Source organism: Mirounga angustirostris, unplaced genomic scaffold, assembly GCF_029215605.1.
Source record: "Mirounga angustirostris isolate CCGP_5_RB_7025 unplaced genomic scaffold, mMirAng1.0.hap1 SCAF_12, whole genome shotgun sequence".
Lineage (NCBI taxonomy): Eukaryota > Metazoa > Chordata > Mammalia > Carnivora > Phocidae > Mirounga > Mirounga angustirostris.
Window position 1 is genome coordinate 5,031,551 of NW_026991720.1, and position 19,866 is coordinate 5,051,416.

General features: G+C 44.5%; 1 protein-coding gene across 12 annotated transcripts in view; it reads left to right on the forward strand.

The window, feature by feature from the left end:
- The first annotated feature begins 2,616 nt into the window (after window positions 1–2,616).
- Window positions 2,617–19,866, forward strand: part of KMT2C (lysine methyltransferase 2C) — a 270,063-nt gene continuing 252,813 nt past the window's right edge. For 10 of the 12 annotated variants that reach the window (XM_064575700.1, XM_064575697.1, XM_064575702.1 and 7 more), the window contains exon 1: window positions 2,618–3,018. In XM_064575700.1, the coding sequence (XP_064431770.1) occupies window positions 2,858–3,018 (161 nt within the window). In that variant the 5' untranslated portion in view covers window positions 2,618–2,857. Of the gene's footprint in view, window positions 3,019–19,866 lie in introns of all 12 variants that reach the window. The other 2 variants (XM_064575699.1, XM_064575698.1) reach the window with 1 other exon arrangement.

Sequence of the window (19,866 nt, forward strand, 5' to 3'; positions counted from 1 at the left end):
CTTTCTGATTTTATAATTTTGAGTAACCTCAGCTACATGACTCCTGGATTTTTGCCATTGTGGTCTCAGAGCTACAAAATTTGGATCATGGACATGGAAAAACCTTTGAAGACCTTTATGTTAAACAGGTATTCTTTGAATCCTTCCTTTGCATCCTGAGTTATATTTTATTTGCTCTGCCCATGATAACTTTAGTCCGACAAGGCTGCTATCCTATTTAAACAGATCCCAACTGCTTGTCTGCTCACAGTAGCTGAAGGAATGGAGATTTAAGGCTGGGCTTACTATCCTTCATCATCTTTTCTTTCCAGAAGCATCACTGCACAAACCTCTATTTTTTACCCTTTCATCCATTCTACCCACTTTTCTGTTCTCAGTCCCTAGTTGTTTCCTTTTAAAACTTCTCTCCAGCAGGAGTGACTTGCAATTTGCCCATACTGACACTTAAATTCTCCCAAGTGCTGAAGAAGTATACTGAAATAAATTATCCTGATATTTAATTTTGTGCATGTGAAACTCAGAGTTGGAAATGACTGCTCTAATTTCAGTAATGAACTCAGATAAACATTTGGATCAGTAATCTGATGTTTGAAAGTGTAATGTGCACGAAAAAAATGAAAAATGTTAAAGAGTAATGAAAAAAACTTTAAATATACCGCTTTATAAATTTATCATTAGGTATATACATGTTGTATTTCTAAGAGACACTTAATTTTTAGTTTGCATTTACCAAGTCAGCTTCTCCCCAATCTCAAAATTCCTGTGGCTGTAAATTTAGTAAACTTGAACAAGCCAGCAGGGATTAAACCCAGTAGGAATTCAAATGACTATCTTATTATGGCCTTCATTTCAGCCATTTCAAAGAGCTGCATTTAGTCAGAAAAGACTCTGGAAATCTGTGTATACTTTGCCCAAATAGGAAACACAATTCAAAGTTTATGTTCTGGCTACTGGAAAAAATGGAAGGTGAACCACCTAGCTGGGAAACCAGAATATACAGCATGAGCCTGGCACTGTGTCGTGAAAATGGAGAGGTGCGCAGTGTGTCCGGCCTGGAGGGCATGCTCCTTACATGAGAATTTATCCTAGTGCTTTTGCAGATGCTGATAGGTCTTAATATCACACACGCTCATCAGTAGTGAATGGAAAGCACGGAAGAGTCACCTCCCCATCAGAATAAAAAGTCCAGAAGTCCACATGTGTGACTGTCCTTCCGGAGAAAGTGCCCATTTCCCATTCTAGCCCCATTTTTCCTTTACCATTTTAACGTATCGTGGGGTGGCTCGGAAACACTTGAATTTCTGGGCATCCCAACGCACTGCCCGTCAAAATCAAGTTGGGGGCTTCTTTGGTGTGTTGTGTCTTTCGGCGTTTTGTTCCTCAAAATGTCACCATTCTTTTTGTCTGACAGCTCTATAAGCCCTTCCTGGCCCATTTTTTAAATGACGTTATGATAACGAAACTCTCCCTGGAATCGGATCGCAGCGAGGGCGCAGCGCACTCCGCGTCCGCGAGAGCTGCTGGAGCGCCCGCGGGCTCGGTCCCTCCGGCCGCAGGCCCGCTGGGCGCGCGGGGGCGGCGCGGCGGCGCCCGGGGTGGGGGGGCCCCGAGAGGGCTCCGCGGCGGCCGGCTCGCGGGCAGCCCGGGCGCAGTCGGAGCGCCGCCGCGGCCCTCCCCTTCCCCCGGCGCGCGCCGCGCATTCCCTGGACCCCGATCCCGGATCGCCGTATCCGCAGCTTGGCGCTCTCCCCAGCCGGAGCCCGAGCCCGAGCCGGAGCCGGAGCCGGAGCCGGAGCCGGAGTCGCGGCGCAGCCCGGGCGGCCGCGTCAGAAAAGGGGAGGGCAAGGGCGGGGGGAGGCGGGCGGAGGGAGCGGGGGCGGGGGAGGGGCGGTGAGGTCAGCGGCGGCGGCGCGTCCGCGGGCGGCGCATGCGCGGAGCGAGCCCTGTGAGTGGCAGCGGCGGCGCGCGGGGGGCGGTGGGGCCGAGGAGTGGGGGAGGGGGCGGGGGCGTCGCGGCGGCCGTGTGTGGGCGAGACGGCGGCGAGTTTGAGAGGTCTGTGGTGCGGGGCGCCCGGGGGAGACCCGGCGCGGCCCTCGCGCGACGGCCACGGTCGTGTGTGTGTGTCTGTGTGTGGCACACGCACACCCGCAAAACTTCCTCCTCCCCGGCCCGGGAGGGCGGGCGCGGGCGCTGAGGGGCCGGCGCTCGCGCAGCCCGGAACCCACAACAACAACTGGAGCAGCTGTCAAAACTTCGCCGCGGCCGCCCGGCCTGACGCGGCCCGCGCGGGGGAGGGGCGGCCGGCGGGGCCGCGACCCCCCGCCCGCCCGCCGCCGCCGCCGGCGGGCCCGCCGCCCCCCGCGCCGCGGCCGCTCTCTCCTCCCGCCCGCGGGCGCTGGGGGAGGGGCGCGGGCGCAGCCCCGGCCGGCGCCCCCCGCGCCCCCTCAGTCGCCCCGCCCCGCCCCGCCCGCCCGCACCGCCCGGCCCCCGCCCGCGCCCCGCGCCCCGCCCGCCGCCGCCGCCGCCGCCGCCCGCACCTCCCGCCCGGCCGGCCCCTCCCTCCCTCCCGTCCGCGCCCCGCCCGCCGCCCCCCGCCCCCCCGCCCCCCGCCCGGCCCCTGCGCGCCGAGGTGCGCGCGCCCGCGCGTATGTGTGTGAGTGCGTGTCCTGCTCGCTCCATGTTGCCGCCTCTCCCGGTACCTGCTGCTGCTCCCGGGGCTGCGGGAAATGCGAGAGGCTGAGCCGGGGAGGAGGAACCCGAGCAGCAGCGGCGGCGGCGGCCGCGGCGGCGGCGGCGGCGGCGGGAGGAGCCCCCCAGGAGGAGGACCGGGATCCATGTGTCTTTCCTGGTGACTAGGATGTCGTCGGAGGAGGACAGGAGCGCGGAGCAGCCGCAGCCGCCGCCACCACCCCCCGAGGAGCCCGGAGCCCCGGCCCCGAGCCCCGCAGCCGCAGACAAAAGACCTCGGGGCCGGCCTCGCAAAGATGGCGCTTCCCCTTTCCAGAGAGCCAGAAAGAAGTAAGTTGAGTGTGAGGGAGCCAGGCCGGGAGCCAGCCGCGGCGCCGGGCCGGAGCTGTCACCGGCGCGCCCGGCCCCCTGCCCCCGCGCGCCCCCGGCCGCCCCCGCGGGGTGGGGGTGGGGCCCGCCGGCCGCGCGGCTGCGGCCCGGGGCGCCCGCCCGCCCCGCGCCCCGCGCCCCCTGCGCGGCCGCCCGGCCCGGCCTCCCGCGGGCGCCCGCACCCCACTCGGCCCAGCGGGCTCCGACGGCCCGCGCCGCCGCCGCCACACTTTACTTTCTAGTTTGGCCCTTGCGCCGGCTTTCCTGGTGCTTCTGTCTTTGGAGAGATTTCCCGTAGATTCTCCGCGGCCGAGCTGGGTCACTGCAGAAGCCCCCAGCGGGGCACACCTAGGTCGTCCCCGCACGAGCGCCTTGTCAACTACCAAGCAGTCCGCGGCGGGACACTCGCGGAGCTGTCAAAGCGCCGGGGCCAGGTGGTCGCCCCGCCGGCGTCGCTGGGGGAGGAGGGCACGGGAGGAACTCGCGCTGCCTCCCTTTGTCAGCCGGCTGCCCCCTTAACTTTCCGTGCTCCCAAACCTGCGCTTGCCTCCTGTAACGACACGTTAGGAAGTCGTTCGACTTCCTCCTGTCCCCCTCCCCCACCGCCGAACCGCACTGCCCAGCGCGGGGGAGCTCGGCTCCTGTGGGATCGCGCAGCTGAGGCCAGAGCGTGCAGAAGTTTTGGAGGCGTAGCCAGGATTCCCACACCAGGCCGAGCGGCGAGAGCACATTTATTCAGAGAGAGGACAGATGCGAATGTTGCCCAACTTCTCTCCGAGTCGCCGCTCTGAGCCGGGACCGGCTCGGGAGGGGCTTTCGTTTGGTTTCCAGCGCGCACGAGGACTTGGGCTCGGGCTATTCGAGGACTGGCAGTGCCTCTTTGCAAAATGGCCATTCGGCAACTTTGCCTGGGAATTAAGAAACGCGAGTCGCTCAGCTCTCGTGGCTCTGGAGGGTGCTCTGGAGGAGCTGTGAATGTCTTCGAAGTTGTAGAATGGCGTGTATTGCTTACTCATTTCGCTATATGATCGTCTCATTGAACTGTCGGCGGTGGCAGGGGCACCGGGACGCGCAGGAAAGCGGCACGTTTACGGAGAGTCTGCTGTTGTGCTGTTGTCGTTCGGGCGCGTTCGTTTAGTCCTGTTAGTGTCACGTTTGGGGAGGCACAGTAAAGAAAACAGTAGTGTTCACTGAGGCAGAGCAGAGCAGGGTAGTGGGAAACCCACGAAGCCCCGGCTGGGTGTTCTCTTTTTCTGCTTTGCTCTCCTGTTACTATGAAAATGATTCAGGCCCTTTAACCTGCCTCCATGTTTTATTTCCAGCTCTTACCTGTGACCAATCGTGAGAGAAACAAGGACAGGATATGTATACGTTATTGCATTGGCCTCTTTGTGATACAAAGTTAGGGTTTATTATGCCACTGGCAAGCATTGTAATGAAGTGTCTGCTGTAAAAATGCCATTATTATTCCCCTATTACGTGGAATTTGGAGGAGGAAGGTGGAGTTTTAAGTAACTTTAAACTTTGTCACTTTTTTGTATCCTTTAGAGCAACGCATATCAAGCCCTACCCGGGTTTTAACTTAATTGCTTCCCATTTTGACTATTTCTTCTTGGTTTCTTTCTGAATATTAATTTGGGATTATTGTATGTTTTAGATTGGCTTTTAAATTATTACTCTAGGAAGAGTGGACCCATCTGTTGTCACGCCCCTCACCCATACACATGCAAGTGCACGCGCACACACACAAGCAAACACACACACACAGGCACAAACACATGCACAGCTCCCCTGAGATCGAAGGGAGTTCATTTGTATTAGTGCATCTCCTGGGTGTACCGGAGGGAAGGTTGGATTAGGGTATTACCACTGTATTATTTTAATTTTTATCTCAGTTTATGAATAAAGAAAAAGTGGCCCTTTGAGAAATTTGCAGATTTCTACAGAGTGATGCTAACATTATAAAAACAACACTTTGGGAAATGTTTAGTACAATTCTAAGTCTTAGGAAACTTTTCTCTCTTGGATTTGAGAACTGGTACAGCATTCCTCACACGAAATTTAGTGGTAACTTTGATGATTCCAAACTTTTTAGTGAATTTTAAAAAATTTGGTGTGTCTTTTGAAGGGAATGGAGTCTCTACTTGTTTTAGAAACATACAAGTGGAAACTAATATGTGAGCTGGAAAGCAAAAGGAAGCATTTTCAATTGTGTATCTCAGTACAGTGTTGGGATACACTGTAGAAAAGACTGCAGTTGGGTAGTGAAGATCCTGAAAGTGAAACTGCAGTGTAACAAATGTAAATTAGGTTTGTAAATGCTAAAATTACAGGGGATTGCAAATAATTATCTAAGAAATGAAAAATAATGTTTTCTTTTTTTTTTTTTGTGAAATGCAGTGGAGATACAAGTTTTTAAATTGTCCATGTTATTTAGATGGTCACTAAGTGGGTTGTTTTACGCTAGAGAAGATGTCTTACGACACTATTTTTTTTTTTTAAGTGTGATTGTGTTTTTGTCTTTGGATTTAGAAAAAGAGGGTGGCCATGCACTGCTAATTACACTTTTTTTTGAGTTTGAATTTTTGAATGTTTAATAATTAGGTAAGTAAACTTAGCATTTTCTTGTTTTATACTGTTAGATAATTTTTGTTTTATCACATTTAGAAAGTCTAGGCTATATAGTTAACTAGTTTTAATTAACTATTGTTATCTTAAAGTTGTTTACTAAAATCAAGAATTTTGAACTGTAGCTATTGATCTTAGAGGCAGAGTTTGAAAAGTAGGTATATAAATTAGGATTTCCTGTTGCACAAACGTGAAGTGGGACAGTGAAGTTTACATTTGTTTAGAAGTTCTCCTTGGCAATAAGGACTATCTAATTGGTTATTTGGAATAGCTTATAATCTTTATCAGAGATACAGGTCTTTCCATTGGTGAAGAAGCTCCTGCCACAGAGTAGGCACATACTAGAGGTCTAATTTTCTGTTAATATTTGGGAAACTTTTCCCAAAGCTTTGATTTTATTTTTCCTTCTTGGGAATATATATTCACATTACTAAATTGGGAAGACAACCATTCTACCATATTTTTTACCAAGTCAACAAAGTTAATGTTAGGGATGGGGTGGGTGGGTGTGGGGGTGGGGGTGGTGGAGAAGCAGGTGGTGAGGATAGGATTTCTGAGGCACTATCCTTGACTCTTTTTGAAAAACAAAAAAAAAACAAAAAAAAACCAAACTATATTCTGAACCACTTTCTTTTCAGAGAGCAATTACTGTTATTAGAAAGCCACCTTGAGCCTTATTGTTGTAGAAAATTGGGCACAACCAGTGATGTCATACAAGGGACAGCAAAAAAATGGCTCTGCAGCAGATGACTGTTGCTATTCTTTTTTTTTTTTTTTTTTTTTTTTTAAAGATTTTATTTATTTATTTGAGACAGAATGAGAGAGAGAGAGCACATGAGAGGGGGGAGGGTCAGAGGGAGAAGCAGGCTCCCTGCCGAGCAGGGAGCCCGATGCGGGACTCGATCCCGGGACTCCAGGATCATGACCTGAGCCGAAGGCAGTCGCTTAACCAACTGAGCCACCCAGGCGCCCGACTGTTGCTATTCTATATTTGTAAGACCCCTCCCCCAACAAAATCTCATTTCCATAGCTGTGAACTTGAAATAAGTAATAAAAAGGTGTATTGCATTGTAATATATGCAGTTTCATAAAGCAACAATTTATAGTTGGAAGATACCACTATTATTCATGCTTCTTGAGATAATGCAAATTTGTATGATAGTAATTCTTTTTCTTATTTTTCAAGAAATTAGATACATGGAAATTTTGGCAGCTACTGGTTTCTGGCACTTAATAGGCATTGAAATGTTTTAATGTACTTGAAAAGCTGGTCCAGGAATGGCAGCCTCTCATCTGTTAAGCGGTTGTTCTCTAACCTGACCTCATTGTAGTTTGCTCTTGTCCTGTTGGTCTTGTTCATGGAATTTCTAGTCTTTGAGAATATGTTATTAGTGTAATGTACAATTTTATGTTCAGTATATTGGTTATTATTATGTAAATTTGATAAACAAGGGTTTCCATGTAAATTTAAAAGTATCAGAATAGTTTCTTTTCCTGGGGCGCCTGGGTGGCTCAGTCGTTAGCGTCTGCCTTCAGCTCTGATCATGATCCCAGGGTCCTGGGATCGAGCCCCACATTGGGCTCCCTGCTCTGTGGGAAGCCTGCTTCTCCCTCTCCCACTCCCCCTGCTTGTGTTCCCTCTCTCGCTGTGTCTCTCTCTCTCAAATAAATAAAATCTTTAAAAAAAAAAAAAAGAATAGTTTCTTTTCCCATTCTGAAAACAGTGATTTAATACATTTTCTTACTATCAGTTAATTCTGCCACGCCAGGTTTGTAGTCCATTTGCAGGGTGACAAACAAACTGCTCTACCCTTCCTCTCTCCCCCACCTTTTTGCAAAACTTCATGGTATTCCCCAGGCCACAATCAGATTTCCTTTGGGCAGGTAGTGATTGTCCAACCTTGTTTCCTTAAGCCTCTTGCAGATATGACTGAGGGGCTTCCATGAAACCTCATTTCCAAAATGAAAATGGTCAGTGTGGGGCGTCTGGGTGGCTCAGTCTTTAAGCGTCTGCCTTCAGCTCAGGTCATGATCCCAGAGTCATGGGATCAAGCCCTGCATTGGGCTCCTCGCTCAGCAAGGAGCCTCCTTCTCCCTTTCCCTCTGCCTGCTCCCCCTACCTGTGCTCGCTCTTTGTCAAATAAATAAATAAATAAATAAATAAATAAATAAATAAAATCTTAAAAAAAAAGGTCAGTTTTTAGTTATAGATAATATTAGATGCTCTCTGTGCTCTTGCCTGGTGGGGAGGTGTGAGATACCTTGGGTAGGATTTGATACAGTTTTTAATCCATGAGATGGTTGGACTGAACGTAGTTTTTAGCTGATATAGAATAAATTTACCAGTCTCTGTGTGTTGTGTGTATTTCCCTTTCTTTTTTCTTTATTGTTTTGTCCCATCTTTTAATTTCAGCAAGCTGATTAATCCCTTCCTCCTCTTTTTAAAAATTGTCTTTATCATGTTTGTGCTACAGTGTCTATTTTCAGAACTTCTTGGCAGTATGAGTTGCAAAAGTTATGGAGTGAAATAGGGACAATTTCTTTTTCTTTTTCTTTTTCTCTTTCTCTCTCTCTCTTTTTTTTTTTTTTTGGCGATGGCCTGCATATAAATGTATGCTTGTGGTTAGTGTGAAAATTTAGTAGAAAGACCAATTCTGAATTTGTGATGGGAAGTGTCAGTCTCTCTCTTTGCAGAATTCGAAGGACTTAACACAAGAGAAACAGGAATGACACAGCTCTTTTCGCACTTGTCTAGAGAAAAATCTCATGTAAAAGATGGGAAAATTGTTTGACTTTGCTTTTGCTGTTAATTTTGTGATAGCAGTAACTATGTCTGATACACAAATGCTGAAATTGTTTAAGAAGCCCGGGAAGTACTCTTCTATAACTTTTTAGATCTTTCATTTGGCACGTGTTATTCAAGGAGCATGTAAGTGTTAAGTGTATGTTGGGGTGAGCAGTCAACTCTGGAAGAAGGTTCTTGTGGCCAAGAGGGGTCTCTGCAAAGATTTGGAGGAAGCAGTACTTGAGTTAGAACTTGAAGGATTGATAGGATTTAGCCAAGCACAGTGAGAAAGTTAGAGAGTGTTCTGGGGTAGCAATGTAACTGAAATTATTGAGGCGGGAAGTGTAAAATGTGTTTTCTTGGTGGAGTGTGACTAGAACAGAGGCTTAATGTGGGAGTTGGGGCCGTGCCATGATGGTCCTTGAATACCAGGCTAATGAGTTTGGGCTTTGTAGTCCAGGGGTTATAAACTGTTTACAGGGACCAGGTAGGTAATTTAAATGATTGCATGTAGCTTGTAAGATCCTGAATGACAGCTGACATAACTTAAGGCCTTGAGTTGGGGAAAAAATGGTGAGTAAAAACTGCCTGAGGGGTTCTAGGAATCTATGCCTTGCTTAGGTGCAACTGATAGACAGTTCTGGCTGATGGTTGCCATGTGAGACTATCAGATGTTGTTTTTAGATACTCTGGTTTTTCCGCAGAGACTGGGGACTTGGAATTTTATGTGAAATCTCTTTTTAAGTATCTTTTTAAGTATCTTCCATTAAGATCTAAAACACTATTTGGGACTACACCTTGTGGGTTAGGTTTAATCTATGGACCGCCAGCGGGTTCTTTTATTTATTTTTTTAAAGATTTTATTTATTTGACAGAGAGAGACACAGCGAGAGAGGGAACACAAGCAGGAGGAGTGGGAGAGGGAGAAGCAGGCTCCCGCGGAGCGGGGAGCCTGATGCGGGACTCGATCCCGAGACCTTGGGATCATGACTTGAGCCGAAGGCAGACCCTTAACGACTGAACCACCCAGGTGCCCCCAGGTTCTTTTCTTTTATTTATTTTATTTTTATTTATTTTTATTTTTATTTTAAAGATTTTATTTATTTGACAGAGGGAGACACAGTGAGAGAGGGAACACAAGGGGAGTGGGAGAGGGAGAAGAAGGCTTCCCGCGGAGCAGGGAGCCCGATGTGGGGCCCGATCCCAAGACCCTGGGATCATGACCTGAGCCGAAGGCAGACGCCCAATGGCTGAGCCACCCAGGCGCCCCTCTTTTATTTTATAAATTAAAGTTTTAAAAGCAGATATTTGCAGTTTTCCAGAGGACAGGAACATTATTAAATTACTTTGTATTCTGTGTGCGTTTTATACAGTTGAATGTAGGTATTCTAGTACTTGGTGATTTGCTGGCAGTTATTTTAGGAAAGCCACACTGGTAATAATATGAAGAGAGGAGTTACCTGGAGGCAGAGATTAACAGCCTGTTGTAATAGTCATGGTGTGAGGTGATCAAGGCAGACAGTATATTGTTGGTAATGTGGATGGAAAGGAAGAGAGATTTCAGTCAATGCAGAGGAGGAGTTTTGAAGTTTCTGGCATAGATGTCGAGGAGATAGAAACGTCTGGGAGTATTTGGGGGTGTAGCATTGAAGCTTAGGAGCTTGATTAGGATAGGTGATTAAAGATGTGACTTCCTTGAAGTCACTGAGAATATGGAGGGTGTGTGGAATTTAGTAAAAGAATTAGGATGCTTACTTCTCTTAGGACATGGTGGTGGGGTGGGAAGGGAGGGACCAAGAAAGTCCATAGAAATGAGGAAGGAAATCAGAATATGCTCCTACAAAATGGGCAAGTATATACATGCAAAGATGCTCATGGCAGCAGAGAAAAGTAGAAAACAAGTAGAGAAAAATTGGCTACAGCAAAATACCCATCAGTGCACCACCATGCAGTTTTTCTCAGGACAGAGAGGTGGACCTGTGGGTACCAAAGTGGGAGAATGTCTATGATACATTTGTAAACTTGAGGAAAAGTTTTCTAAAAGTTGCAAAGCAGTAAGTTTAGTACTATTTTGTAAAGAACACACAACCCCAAACTATGCATGTATTTTGTGTATAGAAAATTATTTGGAATTGGAGGGAGAGATGAACCATGAGAGACTATGGACTCTGAGAAACATACAGGGTTTTAGAGGGGAGGGGGGAGGGGGGATTGGTTAGCCCGGTGATGGGTAATAAGGAGGGCACGAACTGCATGGAGCACTGGGTGTTATACGAAAACAATGGATCGTGGATCACCACATCAAAAACCAATGATGTATTGTATGGTGACTAACATAACATGATAAAATTAAAAAAAAGAAAATTATTTGGAAGAATACATAGCATCATTAATACTTCTGTGGAGTATATAATCTTGTATGTACATCTATGCACTTTTTATTTATTTTAGAGAGCTAGCAGGGGCAAAGGGAGAGAATCCCAAGCGGACTCTGTGCTGAGCATGGACCCGGATACGGGGCTTGATCTCACGACCCTGAGATCATGACCCAAGCCAAGATCAAGAGTTGGACACTTAACTGACTGAGCCACCCAGGTGCTCTCTATGCAGTTTTTAAAAAGCCAATAGCTTAAAACCATAATCTTGTTTTAGGAATGAGAAAACCAAGTTCTGGGGGACATCACAGATTCTAGCACCAAGATTGCCTGGGTTCAAATCCAGTTTCTGCTACTTATTAACTGTTTGATATTGGGAAGTTGCTGGACTTTTTGCTGCCTTGGTTGCCTCATCTGCAAAGTAAACATACTAGCACACCTAGTTTAGGATTGTTGTGAATTTATGTATGTGTAGAATTTAGAACAGTGTCTGGCACAAACTAAGTGCTATTAAGAGGTACTATTACAAGAATTTGCTAATATTTGTTATTGCCACTACCATGAGTTATCAATCAATCATTTGCCTGATATCCTAGAACTTGTTAGTTACAGACGTGATGAGATGCCAGACTTACTCTAAAAATGTCATGGCATAAAATAATGTAGTAGTTATTAGGGGTGGGAAAGGACAATAAAGATTTCCTTTCTGTACAGATGTCCCTAATAAAGACAAAAAGAAGAAAGATAAAAAAGCTAGGTCAGCAGAAATCTCTATAGAATGTTTCTTATTATGAGGAACACATGAAGAACAACAAAAAGCAATTCCCTCAGAACCGTGTATATAGTACTGTTAGTACAGAATTATTAAAATTTTTTCATTATCCAAACTTGTGAATGTGGTCATAGTGATCTTTTTATATTACAACTGTGCCAGCTGTTTTTATTAGTAGTTCTTCCTAAATGAGACTTCCTATCAGGTGGTTTTAAAATGATTTATGTCTTTCATACTGGGTCGTTTTTACTCTTTGCATCTCAGTGTAATCATTTGCATGAGAAGCAGTATAGCCAGTGGTCATAGGAAGTCTTTGTGATTTTGTGGATTCCATCTTTTAGTGGAGCCTACCAACAAATGAACAAACAACTTCCTTGATTTCCTGATCTTGGGGATCCTAGTGGCGTATACCACATGTCTGGATTAGCTTCCAGTTGCATTATAAAATAACAATATGAAACATATTAAAGAATTAATTGTATTTTTTACCTTAAAGCTTCATCATCTAATTGTTCTACCAAGGTTGAAGTATTTGGTTAGTATGGCCAAGTTTTTCTCATATCAGACGTACATACTTAGAGACTCATAAAATGTTAAAACCAGATGAGCATTTTAAGAACATTTCATCTAGTCCCTCATTTGCAGACAGCTGAGCCTCAGAGAGGTGATCGCATGCCATAGATCATCCATCAAGGTCTTAACCTGCATAGTAAATAAAGGGGGAAAAGGTAGTCTGTTATGTTGGTGACCCCCAATGAACCATGCCTGCTGGGATTTATGCTATTGTATGGTCACCACCCCATGTATCTTGTCTAGCCCAGTGACTCACTTTAACCAGTAGAAGGCAGCAAAAATGGCACTGTGCTAGTGTGGGGCCAAAGCTTTAAGAAGGCCAGGAACTTCCACTCTTGCATACTTGGGAGCCCTCGTCACCATGAAAGAAGGTAGGTCCTACCCTGCTGGAGAGACCATGTGCACAGGGAGGGATTCTGGACTACAATGAAAAAGAGAGGCCCAGTTATCCCAGTGTCCCAACTGAGTTCAGCCTATTGTCAAATTCCTTGTTGAATGCAGCTACGAAAGTGACCACTGGTAAAACTAGCAGAGGAACCAGCCAGCTGAGTGTTGTTTTAATCTGTTCGATTTTGTGGTGGTTTGTTATAAAATGGAAGCAGATGGTTTTGTGAATTAAGGCATTGTAAGAACAAAAACTATTCGAGATACAAATGATAAAATGATAAAAATCATTATTGTTTTCCAACTTCTTTTACTGAGATAGTTAAATGAGGCTGCCCCCTAACCTTTGCCCCTCATTTCACTAAGGTATTTTGGGATTTTTATTATTGGGGAATTTAAATCGTATTTAAAAATTTAGCTGTCACAGTGTAGATCAGACTATAATTAGATAATATGTAATGGAAAGGAAATAATTATGGTTATCAGCTTTCAAAAGATACGATTTTACTTTTTTTTTTTTAAGATTTTATTTATTTATTTGAGACAGAGAGAATGAGAGACAGAGAGCATGAGAGGGAGGAGGGTCAGAGGGAGAAGCAGACTCCCTGCCGAGCAGGGAGCCCGATGGGGGACTCGATCCAGGGACTCCCGGATCATGACCTGAGCCGAAGGCAGTCGCTTAACCAACTGAGCCACCCAGGTGCCCCGATTTTACTTTTTTGACTTTTACAGATATCTTCTACATATCTGGAGGTTTATGGACTCTGTGTCGGGATACCTGGGTTCTGTTCCTGGGCCTAGATTAGGTTTGTCTTTATGTGACACTTTATGTGTCACTTTAAGTAACAGTGACTTGACTAGGAATGTTTATTTCTCTCACATCAAAGTCTGGAGGGTGGGCGCTAGTTCTGGTTTGGTGTCTCTGCACTGCAGAATCATCAGGGACTTGGTTCCTTTTCTCTCTCTGCTCAGATGTTTCTAGGATATGGCCTTTGCCCTCAGACTCCATGATGGCTCCTAGAGGACTACTCATTACACCCATGTCCGTTGAAGTAGACTGGAGGAAGAGTAGACCAAGGGTGCAATTCCTGTCTTTAAAACACCCTTCTGAGAAGTACCATATGCTTCAGCTTGTTTGTAATTGGTTGGAGCCTAGTCATATGGCCATGTGTGGCTGCAGAGGAGCCTGGGAACATAGTCCTTTAGCTGAGTGCATTGCTGCCTAGAATAGATTTAGAGTGTTGTTGCTAAGGGAGGGAGTGGACACTGCAGAAACAGACAGTAGTCTCCACCACTGTGAGCAACCAGTTTAACTCTAGAGACTTCTCGAGTGTGAGAATGATGATACAGAACCGCTTGAGATGGCAGATAGATTTCATACTGAGGGCCAGCCTCAGTTGATTGGTAGTGACTACTTGCAGTGTTCTGTGGAACCCCGCCTGAGTCCTAGTTGTTGCCCTCAGCAGGGTGAGGAAGTAGAGGAAGGATTTATTTTGGGTAAATAGGGGAATGATAGCATGCTGTCGTGTTTATGCTATGCTACATACTTTAGCCTTTTTTATGTGTAGCTACTTCAATTTTTAAAATCTTTTCATTGAAAATATTTGCTTATTTTGCTAACCTTTGGACTGTCTTTTTTTTCTTCCTCTTAAAGACATCCTAAAATTCATTCCGTATGTAAAAATTTTGCTAATAAACCTGAGTCCCAACTTTGTGCAGAACATTCTCAAAACTGGAGATTGGGATGATGTAGAGAAATACTAAACTTTTTTATATAGTGTATATCAGAATAGCTAGAATATGTGGGAGTAACAAACAGCCTCAAGTCTTAGTTGCTTCAGTCAGCAACAGTTGATTTCTTGCTTGTGCTATGAGTTCCTCATGGGCTGGCTTGGAAGCTTTGCTCTACAACATCTGTACCAGGCTGAGGGGGACCCCATCTCTGTCCTCCACTGTTGCCAAGGCAGGAAAAGGAGAACATCGTAGGTTGTGCTCTGGCTCTTTTTTTTTTTTTCTTTAAAGATTTTATTTATTTGACAGAGAGAGTGACAATGAGAGAGGGAACACAAGCAGGGGGATTGGGAGGGGGAGAAGCAGGCCTCCGGCTGAGCAGGGAGCCCGATGTGGGGCTTGATCCCAGGACCCTGGGATCATGACCTGAGCCAAAGGCAGACGCTTAATGACTGAGCCACCCAGGCGCCCCTGTGCTCTGGCTCTTAAAGACTTAAATCAATGGCATATGTTGGTTCTGTTTACCTTTCATTGACCTGAGAAAGTCACATGGTAGCACCTAACATCATGAGGGCACAGAAGCGAACTCCTATCATATTTCTGGAGGGAGAACTAGAGATATTTGGTGAAGAGCACTAGTAAACACCACACAGGGTAACATTTATTTTCATGCAAAAATTCGTATTTCACTTTGGAGTATGTTACCTATATGGAGGTTTGTTATGTTTTGTTTTTATCTATAATTGAATATGACCATCTGGTAGACTGCTATACTACAACATATTGATTAAGGTGATGTGTTTAATAATGCTGTTAAATATACAAAACATTTTCCAGAGGTAGAAATAATACAGGAATCCTAGGGCTTGGGTTCTTGATTCTTTCTCTACTGTACTTCATGCTTGTTTCCTTTCTTCTGCCCACCTGAAAGGAGGAAAGGCATCAAATGTTAAAATTGGTATTTAATGTTAGTAAGATTATAGATGATTTAAAATCTGTTTTTTTCAAAGTAAGTTTTTACAACATGTTTTATTTTCAGTCTGGGTTACTTTGTCCATTTGTTTTCTATTAATTACCCAAGGAAGATGTTACTGAGCATCTAGTATGCACTGTGCACTGGAGAAACCAAAATAAGACAATCCCCCTACCCTCAGTTTCTACCAGTTCAGTGCACACTATTAGAAAGTGACCAGTCCTGTGATGGAACATTGTGCAGAGTGCTAGGGAGCTCGAGAAGGAAGAACTTACGGCAGGGGAATGAAGACATGAAAACATCTGAGTTGGGGGCGCCTGGGTGGCTCAGATGGTTAGGCGTCTGCCTTTGGCTCGGGTCATGGTCCCAGGGTCCTGGGATCGAGCCCCGCATCGGGTTCCCTGCTGAGCGGGGAGCCTGCTTCAACCTCTCCCTCTGCCTGCTGCTTCCCCTGCTTGTACACTCTCTGCGTGTGACAAAAAATAAATAAAATCTTAAAAAACAAAACAAAACAAACCACATCTGAGTTGAGTCCTGAAGAATGAAAACAAACTTTACTGAAGAGAGGAGGGGGGTAATACTGTTTCACAGGCGAAGGAGCTGTTCAGGAAGATCACATAGTTGGTAAGTGATGCAGTCAGGATTTGGGTCCAGGTGTGTCTGACTCTGGTCTTTGCTTTTTAAGAAACTCCAATCTAACTTTCAGCTGTGAATTAAGTTTGAGGGTCTAACGTATAACATGGTGACTATAGTTGATAACAGTGTACTATAGAATTGGAATTTGTTGTGAGAGTAGAACTTAAATGTTTTCACACACAAAAAGAGGATAAATATGTGAGGTGATGTATTAACTAGATGGGAGGAACCCTTTCACAGTGTATATGTATATCAAATCATGATGTACACTTGGAATATCTTACAGTTTTGTCAGTTATACCACAATAAAGTAAAAAAAAAACACTAACCAAACAAACAAAACCCAGGTTAGTATGTGAGAAAATGAGGAGGGAAAGTAAATTGGGAATTTTGAATATTTACTGCAGGCAGTAGGGAGCCATTGAAGATTTTAAACAGAAGAGTGACAATGTAACTTGGTTAGAAAATAGCCTTGGCAACAACAGGGAAGATGGTACAGAGGGAGTATATATCCCATGTGTCATGGTACAGGGACCAGAATGAGAACCCAAAGTGATTTTCCATACTCTTTTTCATCAAGAAATAATACTTGCCTAACTTTTGTTTTCAAATTATCCAACCTCAGAACTAGAAAGACCTTCACTGTCATCAATTCCAGTGTCTTCAATTTATGGATTAGGAAATGGAGCACCGACAGCCAGGTTTGACATTTGAGATTACACTTTAAGATCCAGAGATGATGGTCTTTTTTGTTAATAACTAGTACTTATCCTAGATTCCATTAGCTAACAACGAAATGTAGACCTATGCCTGGAAAAATGTCTTTGAGGTCCATTCATGTTGTGCATTTATTAATAGTTTGTTTCTTTATGTTGAGTGGTATTCCACTGTATGGATGGACCACATTTTATCAGTTCACCAGTTGATGGACATTTGGATTGTTTCCAGCTTTTTGTCTCCTGTGAACAATGCTGGAAAATGTTTTGGACAAATAGTTTCATTTCTCTGGGTAGGTACTTAGGAATAGAAATTGCTTGCTTATATGGTTAGTGTATATTTAACTTTTTTAGAAACTTCTATACTTTTCCAAAGTTCCTGTACCATTTTATATTCTCATTAACATTGTATAAAGGTTCATATCCTTGCTGATGCTTGGAATTGTAAATCCTTTTGATTTTAGCTGTTCTAGTGGGTGTGTAGTGATATCTCATTGTGGTTTTAATTTGCATTTCTCTAATGATTTATGATGTTGAGCATCTTTTCAAAGGCTTATTTGCCATTTCTATGATAAAGTATCGATTCTATTGGTGAAGTATGAATTTAAATATTTATCCCATTTTGGGTGTGTATGTGTCTTAGTTTTGAGTCATAAAAGTTCATTATATATATGTATACATATCAGACTTTATTTTTTTAGAGCAGTTTTAGGTTCACAGCAAAACTGAGAGGAAGATACAGAGATTTCTCATAGAAATCCCTACTCCCACACATACACAGCTTCCCCCATTATCAACACCCTCTGTTAGAGAGGTACATTTGTTAGGGTTGATGAACCTGCCTCGACACATCATTATCATCCAGAGTCTATAGTTGACATTAGGGTTCACTCTTGGTGTTGTACATTCTATGGGTTTTGACAAATGTGTAATGACATGTATCTACCGTTAATATACAGAATAGTTTCACTGCCCAAAAAATCCTTCGTTCTGCCTATTTCACCCTTCCCTTCCTTCCCCTGGCAACTACTGCCATTTTTTTAAACTATAGCCATAGTTTGCCTTCTTTTTATATATTTTTTAAAGATTTTTATTTATTTATTTATTTAACAGAGATAGAGAGAGAGCACAAGTAGGCAGAGCGGCAGACAGAGGGAGAAGGAGAAGCAGGCTCTCCGCCGAGCAGGGAGCCCGATGCGGGGCTCGATCCCAGGACCCTGGGATCATGACCCGAGCTGAAGGCAGCCGCTTAACCGACTGAGCCACTCAGGCGCCCCCCCCCTTTTTTTTTTTTTATATTTTTATTTATTTATTTATTTAACAGAGATAGAGAGAGAGCACAAGTAGGCAGAGCGGCAGACAGAGGGAGAAGGAGAAGCAGTTCTTTTTATATTTTTAATACAAGTCCTTTATGAGTTATATGCTTTACAGATATTTTCTTCCAGTCTGAGGCTTATTCTTTTTTTTTTTTTTAAAGATTTTATTTATTTATTCATGAGAGACAGAGAGAGAGACAGAGGCAGAGGGAGAAGCAGGCTCCCCGCAGAGCAGGGAGCCCGACGCGGGACTCGATCCCAGGACCCTGGGATCATGACCTGAGCCGAAGGCAGATGCTTAACCGACTGAGCCACCCAGGCGTCCCTCTGAGGCTTATTCTTAATCAATTTTTATTTTATTTTATTTATTTATTTTTTAAAGATTTTATTTATTTATTTGACAGAGAGAGACACAGCGAGAGAGGGAACACAAGCAGGGGGAGTGGGAGAGGGAGAAGCAAGCTCCCCGCAGAGCAGGGAGCCCGATGCGGGACTCGATCCCAGGACCTTGGGATCATGACCTGAGCTGAAGGCAGTCGCTTAACCAACTGAGCCACCCAGGCGCCCCTCTTAATCAATTTTTAATGATGTCTTTTGAAATGCTAAGGTTTCTAATTTTGATGAAGTCCAGTTTATCAGTTTTTTTCCCTTATGGAATTATGATTTTTGTGAGGCCTAAGATTGAAAAGATCTATGTTTACTTCTAGAATCTTTTATAGTGTTAGGTTTTACATTAAGGTCAGTGATATGTTGAGTTAATTTTGTATATGGTGTGAGGTAAGGTCTAAGTGTATTATTTTGTGTATGGATGTTCAGTCATTCCAGCACCATTTTTTTTTTTTTTTAAGATTTTATTTATTTATTTGACAGAGAGACAGCGAGAGCAGGAACACAAGCAGGGGGAGTGGGAGAGGGAGAAGCAGGCTTCCTTCCGAGCAGGGAGCCCGATGTGGGACTCGATCCCAGGACCCTGGGATCATGACCTGAGCCGAAGGCAGACGCTTAATGACTGAGCCACCCAGGCGCCCATCCAGCACCATTTGTTGAAAACTGTTCTTTCCTCATTGAATTGTCTTGGCATCTTTGTTGAAAATCACTTGATCATAAATGTGTGGGTTTATTTCTGGACTCTTCCATTGATTTGTATGTTTATCCTTATGGTAATATTATATTATCTTGATTAATATAGCTTTATTGTAAATTTGAAATCAGGTAGTCTAATTCCCCCAACTTTGGTGGTGGTCTCCAAAATTGTTTGCCTGTTATAGGTCTTTTGCATTTTCATGTAAATTTTATGGTTAGCCCGCCAGTTTCTACAAAAAATGTATTGGGATTTTAACAGGGATTGTATTGAATCTGTAGGTCACTCTTGAGAGAATTGATACCTTACTATTTCTTTTAAAAATTTTATTAAGTAATCTCTACATCCCACGTGGGGCTCGAACTCATGACCCTGAGATCAAGAGTTGGCATGCTTTTCTGACTGAGCCAGCCAGGTGCCCCGATACCTTTCTATATCAATACATGAGATTACATTGAATCTGTAAATCAATCTTTTTTTTTAATTTAATTTTAATTTATTTGATAGAGGGAGAGAGCAAGCACAATGGGGGAGGGGGTGAGAGAGAAGGCTCCCTGCCATTGCGGGGCTCAATCCCAGGACCCTGAGATCATGACCTGAACCCAAGTCAGGTGCTTAACATACTAAGCCACCCAGGTGCCCCTTACTTTTAAGGTCTTTCTCAAATTGAATAGTTCACCTGCATGATTGGCAGCCTAGCAGAGATGAGTCTTTGACAACAAAATCATTTCATTTTCTCTGACTCAGGTGAGGGTTAAACAGAAAGATATATTACCTAAGAGAAGAAGGAAATGTGCACACAGCAAATAGCCATTTCTCATTTTGAGAAGTTTTACAAT